The 18,062-nt window shown below is 37.1% G+C and overlaps 1 protein-coding gene across 1 annotated transcript in view; it reads right to left on the bottom strand.

Moving 5' to 3' along the window:
* Positions 1-1,713: 1,713 nt before the first annotated feature.
* The window catches only part of WDR37 (WD repeat domain 37), a gene marked incomplete at its 3' end in the record, with an annotated part of 20,131 nt that continues 3,782 nt past the window's right edge, over positions 1,714-18,062 (bottom strand). Inside the window, 9 exon segments of the mRNA XM_010182871.1 lie at positions 1,714-1,904; positions 2,424-2,661; positions 3,996-4,072; positions 6,485-6,529; positions 8,535-8,606; positions 9,984-10,119; positions 14,954-15,018; positions 15,172-15,267; positions 17,788-17,884. Coding sequence (XP_010181173.1) covers positions 1,714-1,904; positions 2,424-2,661; positions 3,996-4,072; positions 6,485-6,529; positions 8,535-8,606; positions 9,984-10,119; positions 14,954-15,018; positions 15,172-15,267; positions 17,788-17,884 — 1,017 coding nt within the window.

Below are 18,062 nucleotides of genomic sequence, written 5' to 3'. Positions count from 1 at the left end.
TGTATTTTTCAGTCAACAGATGAAACAGTTTCTTCTGTGCTGCTTAATGTGAGAAGATTGTTACAGTGCTGATTAGAGAGTAATTCAAAAATAATTTGCCCATGGGCAGCACAACAGACTTAAAATAAAATCCCTCGAAGTATGTCTCGACTGCAAAATACTGAACTCCCACCTCCGCTCTGACTGCATTCCTCAGCGAAACACCCATCTGTGGTAGCAGAATCAGCTCCTCATCAAAACCTCAGCCATTAAATAGTAAAGTCAGTTTTCGGATTCTTAGGAGTTAGTGTGTTTAGTGAAAAAGCCTATGTCAATACTAAAAACTCACACATTCAAAGAACAAAATGGAGACAGACGATACAACAGACAAACACAAATGTGAAGACGGATAAAAGCTAGAATAAGAGTGACTGAAGAGGTCTATTTCCATTCATAAAGTAGTCCGTAAGTCTCGCTGCTGGAGGCCAAAACACCAGCTCTAACCCCTTTTACAATATGCACCATCACCCCCAACCAACACCATTTGGTCTCAGCATACATGTGGAAAAACACTAATGTCAGTCCTGTTCCTTTCTCTGAAAAAACGTCCTGCAACAAAACAATTAATTAGCTCAGAAAAAAAATGAAGGCATCAATGGACACAAAAAACTTGCTACTTTTACAGGTCATTCTAGGAAAAGCAATAGAAAAGTACAAAAATGATGGCATGAACCTATTCTAGGATGCAGTCCACAAAATTAAGTTTACTCTTCTATCAGGAGATGATGGCTACTTATACAGGATGACTGCTGTGCACCAAGTAATTTATCAAACTGAGGAGTCCAGGGTGGAGGAGTTTAAAGAGATTTTACTTTATATATAGGTTAGCCAACAGCTGGGAAAAAGAGAAAGTGGGTACTGAAACTCAGTCATAATGCAAACTACACATTTGATTTAACAGAAAATTAGAATTGTGACTAAATACTCGTACTTTGTTTTAAAAGCTAGGTCTAGCAATCATCATTTATTCTGAAGATGGGAGGTGAAATTTGTTTCTGAAATTTGTTCAAATATTCCAAAAATCTTAAAGAAGATTAGCTTCCTTGGGTAAAGTACTTCAAAGTTACTCCTGCATTTTCCAGGTATCAAATTCTGATTAACAAAATGGTAAATCAAAATTATAATATAGATTTTCGTTACTTAATTTACCCATATTCAACAGTAGCAAGTATAAAAAATTAAAGCCTAAATTGGCAACTAAAAATGTTACACCAAAACCACAGTTGTGATAAAACATGGTAATCAGTGTCTTTTCTATTTTATGTACAGATAAGAAGATTTAGTTTAAAGAGTAGCAATTAATCCTGATTTTTTTCCCCCCACTGGTTCCAAAGTATCCTTTGCTTCACACTGAGTATCATGACAAACAGAGGTAATCTCCTTGACCAGGTGCATTCCAGCAGTACCCCTAAACTACAGGCATAACCAATGCTAAAACCAACCCTCATACCTTAAATTACCTTTAATTGTAAGGAGTTTTATCTAGACTTACCATATAAGTAACATCACACCAAGAGCCCTGGCTGCTGTTTAGGAAATTAAGTACTGCTGTGTTACATTTGAAGGAGGACAGTTAGGGGTTTCTGTGAAAATCAGTCTCAAAAAACAGGGGAATGAACTTAGTACCTCAAAAAGAGCCCAGGAAGAGTTTTGTTCAGATTAGCAACCTAATACATTGACACTTTTGGAACGTGTAAAAACCTATGAAGGAACTGTCACTTACTCTGTGTGGCCCTGAAAGACATTCACAGAATGGATAGAAGGATCTCTGAAATCCCACAGACGGAAGGTTGTATCGCGTGATGATGTCACCACAAGACGCTGGGTGGGATGTGTACAACAATGTGTTAGCTCTTGGTCATGCCCTACAATCACAGATGAGAACATGTAAGGTAATGAAAATAAGACTTTTCATTTCCACATACACTTGGAATGAAATGCTGATGATTTTCCCTTTTTTACCCAAACAGTAAAAGAAGAATAATAATAATGATTCTGAACTCTGTTACTGCTGCTGTAAAAGTTTAGAACTATATTTAAAAGTTAAAAAACTCCACTACTGACTTCACATGATTATTCAGTAGCAATGGGTTATTGCTACCTAATATGCCACGAACATTTTGCAAGAGCATTTTGCAAAAACTAAAATTTGGCTACATTCAGTTTAAAAACAACTACTTCACAGGATATATCACAAGTTTAAAAGAACACAAGTTCACATTCAAAGGATAAACAAGGTTGGAATTTTAGAAACCATTACAACATTGAGCAGCAGCTCAAATCATAATCCAGAGAACCAACTTTACCTAATGTTTCAAAATCTACAAATAACCTCAGATATAAAAACAAACCACCAATTTATCTTTCTGTGAGCGAACAAATACCTGTAAGAGAATGGACAAGTTCAGAAGTCTCTACATCATAGAGATTTGCTGTCCTATCCCACGAGGCTGTCACAGCTTGCTTTCCCCCAACAAGCCAGTCGGCTGCTATGACCACTCCTTGATGGCTTTTGAGTGAGGTCAATGGGGCTCTGACAGTGGGACAATCACTTGAACCATCTCCATCTCCATCCGGTTCATCTTTATCTGAGAACTCAACTTCATCTTCTCCAGACATTTGCTATACAAAACAAGAAAAAAAAGATTTAGAATACACAGAAAGGAATGTTTCTAAGTTACATTTCACAGTGTAAAAGCTTCCCAATCCCCTTAATGTCAATGTGGGTAACTTACATCTGTAGACTCCAGCCTATTCAAGTATTCACTATCAAAACCTTAGTTGGAAGAATAATACCAGTGAGTTAAATGTGCTCTTAACTACTTCATTTTAAAAACTCCTCTGAACTGCTTAGCTGTGAATATCTGTCCCCTTTACTATGTGGTCTTTTATAATTCCTTCACTGTATTACTCTCGAGTGTCACTGCAAGCACATATATCAAGGGATTTTCTTCCTTTAAATTTTGAAGAAGTATGAAGCATCTAATAGGACACTGACTATTTTAATCTTTCGGAAGATAATCATCTACAGCTGTATTTTTATCAATTAGAATCAAAACTGCAACATCAGGATTTGTCTGCTGGTCAATACACTGCCATCATGCAGTGCTGATGTAAACTGGATGTAAAATAAATTCTTCTGCTAACCAGGAAGCGTCAGTCTCTGAACCCTATTTCACTTATGCTAGACAAATACACTTTTCTTTCATATCTGGATGTGAAAAAGAGAACATTTGCACTGCTCTTTCGAAATGAAAATGTCAAATCAAATAAACTGAATCAGTTTCCATTCAGAAATCTCTCTCATATTACACAGGCATTGCTTGCCCCTACTCAGCTTACTGAGAAGTTCTTGCAATAAAAATCTGTTTGTCTTCACAATTTAGTAAGGGTGCTTCCAAGTCAAATACAGTATTTGATAGTCTACAGTAAATACTGACTAAATGCAAGCATGGGGACAGCAATGTCAGATAGTGCAGTAAGTGCTGGCAAGGGTCCATTAGAAATCAAATTTAAAGATACAATTGAATAAATGCCAAAAATAAAAGCCTTTAACATCAGTATTCAATTCATAAGCACTATAGCTAATACAGGTGCCTCAGTAAGTTAAGCTACAATAATTTAACTAGTTTAAAAGTAACTTCAATATTATTATCTGAATTATTACAAAAATTACTCAACAGTTCATTTATTTATATGTTTATTACCTTGAACAAGAAGTCAATGAATGTACTTGCAGCTGCATATTCTATTCTGCACCATACATCTTTGAAAACATGGAGTCTTGAAAGAAAGGCTGAAATATCTGTCAAACTAAAACCGTAAAATCTTACCTTTTGCAATCCTGAAACCATGTAATATTTCAATTGTGTATAAATTTAACAGTCTTATCATAAAACTTGTATCTGATTAAACTGCTGTGCAATTAGTTTGGCTGTAGTGAGCTGATTGCTTACATTGCAGTCTGCAGTTGGCTGAGGTGTAGGCAACTGTACCATGTACCTCCAGATGTGAGCTGTCTGGTCTCCAGATGCTGCACAGGAGGAAGTGGGGGGGGGAAACAGAGAGAGACAGACATTAAATAAGAGCATTTCCATGGTCAATAAAAACAAGCTTTAACATTACCTTTGGCAGTACTGTCCGAGTTGCATCTTTTTCTAACAGATACCATTATGACCTTTTTGGTAAGCAAGTCAATGGTTACTTTCCTGGCTTCAATACTGATAAGAACATAACTCATTATGCAAAATGTAAGCAGCTACCATTTAATCATTCCTACAGTTAAAACTTCCATTTAACTACTACACATCAGAACATGAATATCACTGCTGTTCTAATAGGTAACATTTAAAGGTGGCATTTAATACATCAAGAGGTGCCATCCTTCATTTGCTATTTCTCAAAAAACTGAGGTTCCTCTTCATTCAATGATTTCTTCCATTAAATGTTTCTAGTGTGGTTTTAATGAGAAATCCAAAAGAGCAACTGTGAAGCTGTTTTGCTTCTGCCTTAAGCAACTCAGCTTAACTAGCACCAGTTTACAGCTCAGCAGGTACCATCTCATTTTAGACTTCATTTGTTTTTGAAATAGACTTATTCATTCTTAACTAAGGAGAAACTCAAAATTCTTCTTGTTATGGACTAAACAAACATGCTCTAATACCCAGGGGTACGGTGCTGAGAGTTCTAGACCAAGAAGAAAAACAGTTTGTTATGAGTATGCACAGATCTGACGAGCACAATGTACAAGAAAGCACTGGGAAAAATATCTCATCTAACAGACCAAGTAAGAAGGCTAGAAGAAAGGTCAACCTTATACTATTTCTGGTGTCAGTATTCTCAGGGAGGAACCGTTTTTTAATTATTTATTTTAATCAGTTTTAAATCAATCCAGTGACACTGAAGAACAGGTCCCCTGAAAAATGTACAATGGAAATACCTTGCAGAACCACCTCAGAAAAATAACAGAAGAACAAAAATCTAGCTGTGGGCACCTTTTCTTTGGTTGGTTCTTTGTTCTGTTTTTTTGTAAGTCAGTTTATATAGCAACACTGTTCATGGTACTGAAACAATGACTACAGTTACCATATGAAAAAAGAAAAATCCAAACAGCCTAGTTGTTAGCCTACAAAGAAGGCATTCTACTCCCCACCTTCCTCTAATGTGGTCACTGTAGATGCAGGGAGCAGCAGTGTTTTAATTTCTAACCTCAGAAATAATTATCCCTGGTTTACAATGACTTACCTAACAGCAGCAAATTGAATCCTGATTTCTTTCATCCCAAAGCTAGTGCCCTAATTCCTGGACCATATGAACCACTGTATTAACCGTAACAGACAGTTTTCAAACCCGAAGCTGCACTGATGGTATCCTCGGACCTGAAAACACCTTCACTCCAACAGCCAAATTTCTGAGCTGCTTTTTCGGCACACTCAATATCACAATATTCTTTTCCTTCACTTCTGGAAAAGGGTTAAGACAGATAGAACAGACTATTTCAGGTGGATGAGACCTACAACAATCATCCAGTCCAACTGCCTGACCACTTCAGGGCTGACCAAGTTCAAGCACCTTATTAAGGGCATCGTCCAAACGCCTCTTAAACACTGACAGACTTGGAGCATCGACCACCTCTCCTGGAAGCTTGTCCCGGTGTTTGACCATCCCCTCAGTAAAGAAATGCTTCCTAATGGCCAGTCTAAACCTCCTCTGGCGCAGCTTTGAACCATTCCCATGCATCCTGTCGTGAACAACTTGTCCAGAAGGACGCTGTGAGGGACGGTATCAAAAGTCTTACTAAAATCCACAAAAACTACATCCCCACTGCCCCTCATCCACTGGGCAGGTGACCTTATCACAGAAAGATATTCAAATCAGTCAAATAGGACTCTCCCTTTGTGAACCCCGTTGACTGTGCCTGATGACTGCATTACTCTTTAAATGCCTCTCAGCAGTACCCAGTACAATCTTCTCAGTAATTTTTCCAGGAACTGAGGTCAGACCAACAGGTCTGTATTTCCCTGGGTCTTCCCTCATGCCCTTCTTGTGGAGGGGGATAACACTGGCCAGCTTCTAGTCAGCAGGGACGTCTCCAGGCTCCCAAGACCTTTGGTAGGTGATGGAGAGGGGTCCTGCCATAACATCCACGAGCTCCTTCAGTACTCTGGGATGAACCCTATCAGGCCCTGTGAACTTGGGAACATTCAGCTGATGTACGATTCTAAGTGTCCGTTTTGGGGAAGGTAAGCACAAAGGACAACGCTGTGACAAACACACATGGAAAGATCTAGCTCTGATTTGTTATGCTGCAAAATATAAAAATAATTCAATTAACAAGGATACTGGTAAAGCAGCAGGAAGAGGGGCTACAACCAAAAAGATGCTAGCGAATTACTCTTATTTGTCCATCATGACTAACACAGAGTATGAAAAACACTTTACATACCTGTAAGAGCCACTTGCTCAGTTGGATGAAACTTTATGGAATTTACTGCATAAAAACAAAGGAAAGTTTTAAGCTCGTATACCAAAAGAATTATTTCACCATGTTTTATCATAAAAGCACTGAAAAACTCAGAAGCCTTCAGTGTTAAGTATTTTTTGCAGTATAGCAATCTCTTATTTAAGATAAAACACAGTAGTACATAAATGTATAGAGTATCAAGGAAGGCAGCTATAGTTGATTACACAACAATACATATTTTCTAGCAAGTTATTTCCTGAATGTAGTGTGTTTCCTGTTACAGAGGATAAACAAACGACATTCAAATAACTGTGTGTAAGATGACAAGAGAGTATGCTCTGGACTTCCATAAAAAGAATTTAAGTATTCATAACTATTTCTAACATAATTAAAACTTACTATATATATGAGCACCAACTTTCTGATTATTGCTTGAGATTGCAAGAACAAATGACTAAAAACCTAATGTAAATAATATAAATTAGATTTCAGTCCTCCAACTATATGTAATCAAAACACGATTGTTTTAAAATAGTCCTGGCTAGAATTCTAGCAGCCTACAAAGCTGCTCTTCATTTTTTATCTCAGTGCATAAGGTTCAATTACTTTTCATTATTAAGCACTTTCGTTTGCTAAATCCATAAGCTTCTCTTCAATAGTTCTTCAAGAAAGAACTTAGAAATCATTTCCATCCATCACGCAAGTAAAATAGATTCTTATGCTGCCAGGAGAGTGTCATGTAATGAGTCTAAAAAGATTCTCCTTAAATTGTACACACTGAACCAACTCAATGGTGCACCAACTGCTGGCACCCAACACCTTTGCTCCATTTCAAATCAAATGCAAACAAGCAAATAAAAGTTTCACTAAGTTAAAAATACATTGGGTTTATATAATTTTTATAAATTTATGTTATTTTTATAAATTATCATGTATATACTTTTTTTTTTCTCCTTAGTTTACACGCAACTGTTTAAATACAGGTTAGAGCTGACTTTCTGGAGGCCAAAGTACCCTCTCCACACAGCAAGCAACCTGAGATACCTGAACAAATTAAAGTGTTACCTGTTGCTTCTATGCATCTATCAGTACCTTTGTGCTGCAGGAGCTAGAAGTCACAGAGCAGGAAAAAAAGGTAGAACTTGTGGTTGAAGCAGCTGACCACTCTCTGGAGAGCTGTTTCTATCTTTGCCCCAAAGTTCATGCAATGTGCTACCTGAGTAACTTAACCAAAGATAATGCAGTCAATAACTGCATTCCTCATTTTCTGGGTGCATGACTCTACACTCCAGGGTACAATCAACCAAAGTGCTCAACAGCAAGTTAAAGCTCTGGAAAACCTCTCCACCTTTGGTCTCTAACACCCTATTTGTAATCCATTATAAGGCAGAAGGGGGCTGATCAGGTGCTTGTCAAACTGTACACCAAAAATTAAGATTAACATCAAAAACACTTACTGCACTCCACCTCTCCTTCCAAGGAGGGCTTTAAAAACACTGTTTCTGAAATATTCCTACTGGGGGACTACTAGCATACTAGAGGAGGACAAATGCCTATATCGAATTTAACTGTCTTCAAAACAAGATTTCAATGCTATGCAACAAATTACGTACAGGATCTTAAAGTGCAAATAGCTGGTCACACAGCATCTCTATCTTGTACACCAAATATAACACAGATCCTGCAAACCAGCTAATTTCTGACTATATAAGCTTGTCTTGTTCTGCACATGCATGAGACCTCAATGAGTTCTGACATTTAACTTTGGAGCCCTGTAACTGTGCCTATAAATTGCTTTATATGGACTTGTTTATTCATTTCACACTTACAGGACTGTCTTACTATGCCCCTTTAAGAGAGAGTCATAGTACAAAACACACTCTTATAAAGATTAACTTCACAATTAACTTGTTAATGGTGTTGGCAAACCTGCAAGTGAAACCACAATAAACATTCCTGCAGTTGTCCAAAACACCCTTCTCCCTCCCAAACACATTTTGTTTCCAGTTTTCACAACATGCCCTTATCTTACCTGATCCAACATGTCCTGAATACTTGACAAGGCTCTTCCCTGTTTCTATGCTCCACAGCAAAGCAGTGTGATCTACAAAGATTAAAAGACAGCTGTAAATACTGTTACAAATGTACGGTTTTCACTTTTAAACAATTCAACAAAGAGGTTATCTTCAAATGTACAGCAAACCATATGAAATAGACTTCAAACGTAGAAAAGACCAACTCCTCCCGATTATTGCCTTATATCTAAAATAGAAAAGCTTCCTATCATTGTAACTTAATATGCATCTCAAAAAAAGTGAAGGTGGTGTCCCAGTCAGATTATTTTGCAGGATTGAAAGGCAAATTCTACTTTTCATATTTTTCCTGACTTAGTTACATACTTATGTATAATGCTCCACCTGTGTACCATGAGATTCAGAAACAACACAGAAAGCATTCAGTGGTGAAAAAGTCAGGCAGTCACTACAAACAGGACTTCTATGCACAATTTACTTCCTGCATAGAAGTCCCAAACACATTTAGGTCACTGCGGAGCCCTACAAAAGCTTACTGAAAAAAGGAAATCACTCCCAAAGCCCCTCCTTTATTCTGCCACACCCCAAAATATATAATGTAAGTATTTGTAAGTGGGGAGAACCTTAATGCTGCATTGGAGAATGGCTGCTTCCAAGTTATATCAGGACAGAGACAAGACGTGCCACACAAAGACAAAACGTGCCCCTCAGTGGACACATAGAAGTGGTCACAGTTCAGTTTATGAAGCCGAGGTTTCTTGTCCAGAATATTTATGTCCAGTGTCTTCAGATTCTGTTCCAGTTTCCAAAGATCGTCACTTCAAAAAGATCAATTCTAACTAGTTATGGTTTATTGCCCTAATAATTTTCCAAATCCACACATGACTTTAGCTTGATTCTTGGATCACAGCAGATTTAGTGACTCATTAGTACCCGTTTCCTCTCTTAACTTGAGAGGAAGGAGTGCAGTAAATTACGTAAGATATGAAACTTAAGATTTTTAGTTGCCCCTTGATCCTCAGGCAAAAGGGTGAATGTAAGGATGAATGTAAGGATACAAGAATACGCAGACAATGACTAAGGCCCAAGATTACCACAGCAGAACGGCTGCAGGGAGCTCTGTGTACAGCAGTAGCATTTTGGGCAAGAGACCCCTCCAGCCTCCCATTCACACCACCCCACGGGCCAGAGCTGACCCCAAGAACAGCGTGACCTGCGTGGACGTTACCTGGCACACACTTCAGAGAGATCAATGAGGGTGCCTGAACCTTCTAAACGTTGAATGCATTTCAAGGAAACTGCAGTTTAAGATTTTTTCAGCACCTGAATTTCTTTACATCGGCTCTTTCAGTGTGGAGCTAAGCATTTCTGTACCTCTTGATCTACTTTTGCAATATTTAGGAACTAAACCAGAATTTTCTAAAGATTCAAGCAACACAAAACTTTACCAGCAGATGCAGTTCCCAATACCACTGGTTGAGTTTTCGCGACACTGACATCCCAAATACCATCCCTGTGGCCAACATATTCCTTTACCAGTTGACAGATTGCCCTTGATGTTGTAGTTTTAAAACTGGATACAATCTGAAATAGCAGAGAGACCAACATATTTTTTCCACATTGACCCAAGATTAAGTAATTACCTCACAAATACAAATAGATACTTTTTCATCATTCTTTAGCATTCTAACAGTTCACTACTGTGAAAAATTTTGACATTTGATGGTAGGAAGGTGAGTTTGGATGCAAACATACCTCGATTTCTTTTTTTTTCTTTTTTTTTTCTTTTTTTTTTCTATTTTCTTTTATTTTTTTAATAACACCTCCCCTTTTGACAGAACACAAGATAAACTATTCTGTACTACAACACAATCTCACTGGAGTAATGGGTTGTACAAATGCAGTAAGCACTTCCCATTCCGTTTGGGTAAAGGATTATAATTTAAAACAAAACAAAAAAAAAACCAAAACAAAAAGCCCCTCAAAACTTTCCTTGCCTATTCCCGAACAAGTACAGCTGATAACTTGAAGATGGTCCATGTTATCCAGTGTAATGTCTTTTAAAATATGTACTTATTACATAATTCTAGTAAAATCCAGAAACATTCCCATTGAAAACACTCACTGCTGGTTTTCATCAAATCAAACATCAACCATTTATTTTTGTAATAAAGCTGGTTTTTTTTCAGATATGTCAAACATCTGATAAACGCATTCCCTCAAGTCAGTGCTATTGGGGAAAAGAGAGAAGACTCATTAAATCCAAATTAGTATGTGCATAAGTAATAACCAAATGAAAGAAAGAAAGTCTAGCAAAAAGCGTAAAACTACAAGGCACTATAATACAGGAAGGCTGAACACACTTGATAGCTACAGATAGGAACTGAACTGCAGAAATTCTGCATTTTCAGATGAAAGGGGAATACAATATTTAAAAAAAAAAAAAGTTAGTCTTGATAGAACACTTCCAGAGACAACTGCGATCAACAGTGGTGAAAGATGACTTCAAAAAGCAAAACCACTGTTAAAAACACTATTTTTACTCCACAAGTCTAGGAGCTCATAACTGTTCTTTGAGAAAGGCTATCTGAAAAGCTCTGCTAAAACTAAAACAAAAAGAAGACTTCCATTTATCTCTGTTTTCCTCTGCACGCAATTACGGGCAGGTATCTGTCTGACCAGTTGAGTCAAAACCTTTAAATGCTTCAACACAAATCACATTAAGACTTATCTACAGCTTAGTAAAAGTTAGGAAATCAATTAAGTCTACATTTCAGACACAATAAACTAAGGCTAAAATCCCATTAATTTTTGGTATCAAAAAAGAAGGACTTAAGTATGTCATTACAGCAAATTACTTTCACAAAGGTTTTTAAAAGTTAAAGAATATCTGCAAGAGCATCCAAATCCTGAGCATGTCAACTTTCCAATGGTGAACTGATAATACCCTATTTGAATTTCAAATCAACAGCTAATACACATTTCGGTTTTGCAACAGAAGAAAGAACAATCATGAAGGATGCATTGAAAAGAAAATGGGCTAACGGTAAAGATTATTAGTTTGGTCATACTGCAGTTTCATAGGCCTTGACTACAATCCTACAGCTGCAACTTTCACATTAAATATAGTCCTTAAACTAAATGGAGTAAGCTACGAGAAGTGGAACAGCAGAATTAAGTCAACAGTTGAGGACTGATAACAGCACTCAGCTCAAATTCCAAACTTGAACTTTTTCAACTCTCAACCCCACACCTGAGCTATGCTTGCATTCTGGCTTTCTAATAATGAGCCAAATCCTCAAGCAAAAGTTTTCTAGGAGAAACTTTTGAGAAATCTCCTAGTCATCAACAAGCACAGACTTTCCAAAACTGCTGGACAGCGGCTTCACTGATCATTTAATGACAAGGCTGTAAAATGCCTTTTGGGGTATAAGAAGTTTTGAATGAACGCACCAAAGATATGATTTCAAGAACACTATCTAACACCAAATATCCAGATAGAGATATTTATCTAACGCACACTTCTTATACAAAACTTCTTTTCTTTCTTTCTTTCTTTTTTGCTGTCCCTCAATTCACATAGCAGTAACTGGATTTACTAGATAGTGCCCAGATTTCTTAGTTCCTTAACCATACATACACAATTTTCCAAGATGGGAAAGAAAATACTTAAATAACATGCAACTTGCTAAAAAGAGGCCTCTGCACTGCAGGAAGTTATTAAAATAGCATCAGCAAATCTCAGGTTATAATATACAAATGCAAATAAATGGGCAATCACATCTTGAGTGTACTTCAGCTTTGTCCATCCTCTTTCTTAAACTGAGATAGTCTGATGTACTTCCTTCTAGACAGAGATTGTTAATAAGGAAACAACTGTTTACAACAATGGCAGACAAAACTGAAGCTCTCTGTAAAAATGTCTCTTAAGCAGACAGGACACATTAGAAATAAGAATGAAAAGTTGGTCAACTCAGGACCAGTCCAGCAGCATTACACTGTGACCAATGGACAGAATTTCCTATGGAGTAACATTAAGCATTGAGGTCAAAAACTACATCTTCCAAACAGTTGTATTCCTTTCAACTGTTGGGTGAAGAAATAGAGTCCTTTAAGAGTCCTTTTCCTGATCCAAAGGAATCAGAGATCCTGGAAGTTAGTTTAGGATAGAGTGAGTTATATCATTGCAGTTTATTTTTAGGATTCCTCATAAACTGTTCATGTTTTCCTGAAGTCTTAACAACTGTCATAGCCAGAGGTTGTTACATCAGCAATAACATCTTGTTAGCATCAAAACATGAATTTCACATAGCGATTCCTGCCTCTACAAACAACTACAGTTAAATTACAGGATCTTGTCTATTAACACATACAAAAAAATATTTTTATAGTACCAAGCACTAAATCTAAACTCTCTCTTCAGGATTTGAGCACTGGTGGATAATTCTGGCTGCTAAATGCATCCTTTTCTGGTATGAGTTTCATCAACAGACTGCTTTATTAAAGCAGTCAAGGGTCAGCTTTCTCATTAGAACAAGCAAATATTGAAAGCTCTTTTCAGAACAAACCTAAACTCTTTAAAGGTTGACAATCAGAAAAATGCAATCATGAACAATTACACAATTGGTTTGTAAAAATTAAGTCTCTTCTAAATACCCACAGTTGAAAAAGAAAAAAATGGAAAAAAACACCCCATGTACTTCTGGTAAGTTTTAAATTAGGCACACAGCAACAGTGTAAAGGACAGGGTGAAAAGTTGCAATCACCACTGAGTTTGGAACTCAACCCATTTTTGGTGAACAGCATTATAATGCTCAGAAACACAGATGTAAGAATCTCAAAGCTGTTTAACTCTTACAACTCTTCAAATGTCATTTTCTCAGTTAGACAACTAACTGCATGCAGTCAGGATAGAAACAGAAAGATCATAGTTTGTCAGAAACATAGTTATAGTCTCTCCTGACTTTTGGCTCTAGTCTGACTGTGTGTCAAGAGACAAAAGGCTGCAGCTTTGACTCTTCTGTGTAGGAAGGAAGAAATGGTTAAAATAAAGCCATTCCTATGACGTGCGGAAAGGTTTCAAAGAACCCACTGGAGAGAGATGCTCTCAACTTTGTCATTCCCCTCAACTCTCCTCTCTACCCCCCAGTAAACTCTGACTCAGACTTGTAGACAGAAATATATCAGCACATTTAAACATCTGTTAGTTATCAACCGATATAACAGATAGGTACAACATCTATAATAACGTATTAAATTCTTCCTGTTCCGCTCCTCGTGACTACTTTGCTGTGCATGCATATCAGAACACCAGGAAGCAAAGCAGTTACCCCGAAGTCTTCACCCAACACAAGACAACAAAAACCCCCACACTACACTAGAAAAAGTACTAATTCATAACTACATATTAGACTGATACTGTATTGTCCCTATTAATACCATTTATTACCTATTTAAGTGGCCTCATTAAAGAATTCCTAAGTCAGTAACTCTTAGGAAAAAGGAACAGGCACCTCTATGCATCAGATTGGGACAAATAAAGAAGTTTGAGAATCAACAAAATAAAAAGACGACCAAATAAAACACAGTTACTTAGATCAATTTCACCACACTACTCTTCCTCTCAAACTCTCCGACTATTTAACAGATGGTATTTCCAGGACACCTACAGTCATTCCGTAATCACACATGAGCCTGCAATGCAGGTCAGCACAAAGCTGCTTACATTCACGTACCAAATCCCACTGTGGTTTCCTCACATTTCATTTACCCTTAATCACGTATCACAAAATGACCCTGAGATAGTTTACTTGCTGCTCTTTTTGTCCTATGAAAATTGAAAAAGGGGAGAGAAATAGGAAAGCAAAAATACGAGACAGATGCAGACGTGCAAAATTAAAAACATCAGAACAGGTAACTGTACTAAAAGCCCAGGCAGAAAAATCTCACTAGCTACTAATTTGCAGGGCCTGCAATGTAAAGGGAGCAAACTGTTCTAGTCTCATAGCTAAAAAAGAAAAGTAATTTTTAAAACCCCATAGAAGCCTATAATATTACACATATAGATGCCTACTTAAATCCCCATTACAACTGTAATACCTAAATCTTTATTCAGAAAATCACTATCTGCTAAGTTCTCTATTTCCCTCACTGAATTGAATTTATTTTTAGTTCTCTTAATCCCACATGCATAGGTGGGATTCTCTCCCCTCCAACATTCGTTCTTTAAAAAAGGTGAGCAATTATTGCAAACATACAGTGCAGTTGAAGGAATGGGTAACTGATGAATCCTCATGTTCCTCATGAGGCAGTTTTACTTAAAGAATAGCCCTATGCAGCTTAAAGAAACCACATTTCACAATTTAAAGACAGCCATATTAGCACACATTGATGAGTAGAGGTTTAGTTTGTCTCATACCTTGCTAGTAGATGCCTTGTAGGTTGTCTTTAATTTCTGAGAAAGCTGACTGGTACTATGACTGGCTGTTGAGACAAATGCAAAGGAAGATATGTCAAATACAGTATTAGCTTATTGGTATAAGTAACTGATATTAATTCCCCTCAATAAAATTTTAAGTTTGGGCCAGTGGATTAAATTAAAAAATAGTACTTTAGGATTCTTTGTGGTTCTCTTACCTTTTGTTTTCAGCTGTCCTTTGCTCAGCTCAGCTCCATCAATTGTCTGTCCTTCAGCTGCTAAACGCTCATTCAGTGTATCAATCTCTCTACGTACTAACAAGAACAAAGATCCACATTAATACAAAATAATTAACAACATCATATACATAATGAACAACATCATTAACATACTGTTTAGTAACTGTTACGGTAAGTAACCTATTTTATGCTAAGGATAGGAAACAAAACCAACTGTGATTTTTATAAAAGCAGTTCTCACCAAGATATAAACCAAGACACATGCTGAATTTTCCAGAGATCAACCTTGACCCAGATTCCAAGGAAAGTATTAGAGGCTTCTAATTACTGTTACTTTTACTAATAAATGTGGCTAAGGAGCTTCTGTGGAATACATTGCACACCTGCGTTGAATTAAATCCAACAGAAGACAGAAAACTTGCAGTATCATTTTAGCCACAGAATTAGTACGTCACTTCTTGATAAAGATTTTATTAATCACAAAGTAGTATTCTCCCCTGAATGCCTGTCTACTGTTAGGAGTTTCAGTAAGAAAGGTAGTGTAGCAATATGTACTTTTACACTTTCAAATACATTAAAAAATGTAGAATGACACATACGTTTTACATGCAAGTGTTTTAGAAACACTGAATACGATTAAAATATTTTCATTCGTGTATTTGTAACAAGAATATGCTTTTCTGTCAATTCTTTATAACTCTCACCAGTGCCATTTCACCACAAGACAGTGTGACAGACAGGTAAAACAAACTGGGTACTTGCAAATGACTTCCAGTGGCTAGGCGGGTTGAAAGTTGCTCAACTTCATTTCATAAAGAATATTTTCAGTGCCTTACAGTTTTTTCTCAGAATCTGAGCTGATACTCCTTTAAGTGTTCTCCTCAGGTAAAATCTTATTGAGAGGCTTTAACCAAGTACGTTTTTTATTTTTCCTGAGAATAAGTCTAGGTCTGTCTTTCCAGAAATTCTTATGACTGATTTATAAATAAGTCACTCATTCCCACGTTTTGAAATGTGGGAGAATGAGACCCATCAGGAGTATGACTCTTGCCGTTTCTGAGAAATTCACTGAAGTCTCAGTTCCAAGCACTAGGAAAGTCAGTTTACGCTCCCATACCACATCCAAGTGCTTGAAATGAGCAACGCAAGATTCATTCCTGTGCTCCCAGTCACCTAAACCTAAACTTTTACAAAGCACAGACAATATGAAAGAAAAGTAAACAAAGTGACAGGCTTGTAGCAACGGATGACTGAAACAAACAAGCCAGGCAGATACGAGCACTGCCTGAAAGGATTAAGACTGAAGCCTGGAAAGAGAAAGAAAAGGAAGAAACCAGAAGTTGTAATAAAGGAAAGAGAGTGTATGAAAAGCCAAGAAGGAAAAAACCTGATATTCTCTACGTATAATAACTGCAACAGTGATGTAGGAATTAGACCAAGAATAAAAAAATAACAGGCTGAGCATCATAAGTGAAAAATTTACAAATTGTCAGAGGGGTGGAAAGAGTTCACAAAGGCCAGGAGTGAACTACAACTGCGAGGTGAAGACGGCAGATGCAGAAGAAACAGAAATGGAATGGAAAGAGAATAATTACAGTCTAGAGGGTACGGACAAATTCACCACTTGTTTTCTGATGAATATTTATTAAGTTTGGGGTGGAGAATCCCTACTTTTCTTGCTACCAGGCAACTCCTCAGCAGAAGGCCAAGAAATCAGTTGTGCAAACTGTCACTAAAAACAGGTAGTGTTGATGATAAACTTTAACCAACACAGTCTCGTGTTTTAAGAAAATAAAAAGCCAGCATGTTTTCAAAAATCACACAAGAACTTTTTTTTTTTTTTAACATGAGTGTTTGGCTTAACTGTGGAAACAGATTAGGTGTGGAAAAAAAAAAATCTGACTTGGAGCCAGACCAGATTCCTTGATTCAGAAGCCAAGCCACGCAACACAGCTTCCAAAATCCAGCAAGGAAAATTGAGCAAAGGCTTTACTGTATGGCAGTCTGTGTTACTTACTTTGGATCCTCTCACATCACCTCAGATCCCTTACATTACCATACGGCATTGTTATTATACAAACAACATCTTCTGCAGATAAACCTGAATTTTTTATCTGAGTGCTCAACTTGGAAATCCATAAACAGTGGCAGGTGCTGGTTATGCAACGCATGAAGTAGCACGATCCAAAACCACCACATTTGAGAATTTTTCAAGTGAGACACTTTACCAATTTTATTTACTCATATGACAATTTATATTAAGCCTGTAAATATACAACGAAGCCACAAACTTCAATGGCTGAACAGAGTTACTGCAAGATGAACATGGTATATACCAGAGCCTACAATGACAAAGAACTTTCTTTGCCCTAGAGTCAAGGAGGATGCCACACTCTGCTCTCACTATTTGTGTCAAAGAGCTAAGAGTGATTTTTCTGAAAAGGTACAAACCCCATGTTTGGCTACAACTTCTAAACACCTCACAGCAAAGCTACAGTAATTACTCTGCAGTATCCAACGTAAGTGTCTCAATTACCGCTACTACATCCTAAATCTAAACAATTTGTAAGTTGCTGGGAGAAAATATATACTCACATTCCAAATTTTCAATATAAAGGTTTTCAAACTCCCGTTCTATTTGTCCAAAGAGTTCAAGGAGTGTATTCCGGACAGAAGATGGTAGTTTAGAATCCTTAAAAGAAAAAAATTGGGGTTTATATTTTTCTTTACACATATTTTACGTAGCTACCCTTCAATCTTAAACTGATTTTAACAGTTCTCTATTTCCCAGCAAGGAGGGAAATTCAAACTACTATTAGCATAGAACACAAAACAAAAAGCTCTGTGTGTCATAAAATTATTCATTTCAC

The sequence above is a fragment of the Mesitornis unicolor genome, unplaced genomic scaffold, assembly GCF_000695765.1.
Source record: "Mesitornis unicolor isolate BGI_N332 unplaced genomic scaffold, ASM69576v1 scaffold21744, whole genome shotgun sequence".
Taxonomy (NCBI): Eukaryota; Metazoa; Chordata; class Aves; order Mesitornithiformes; family Mesitornithidae; genus Mesitornis; species Mesitornis unicolor.
The sequence above is the reverse complement of the archived record's forward strand: the minus strand, read 5'-3'. Positions and strand labels throughout refer to the sequence as shown.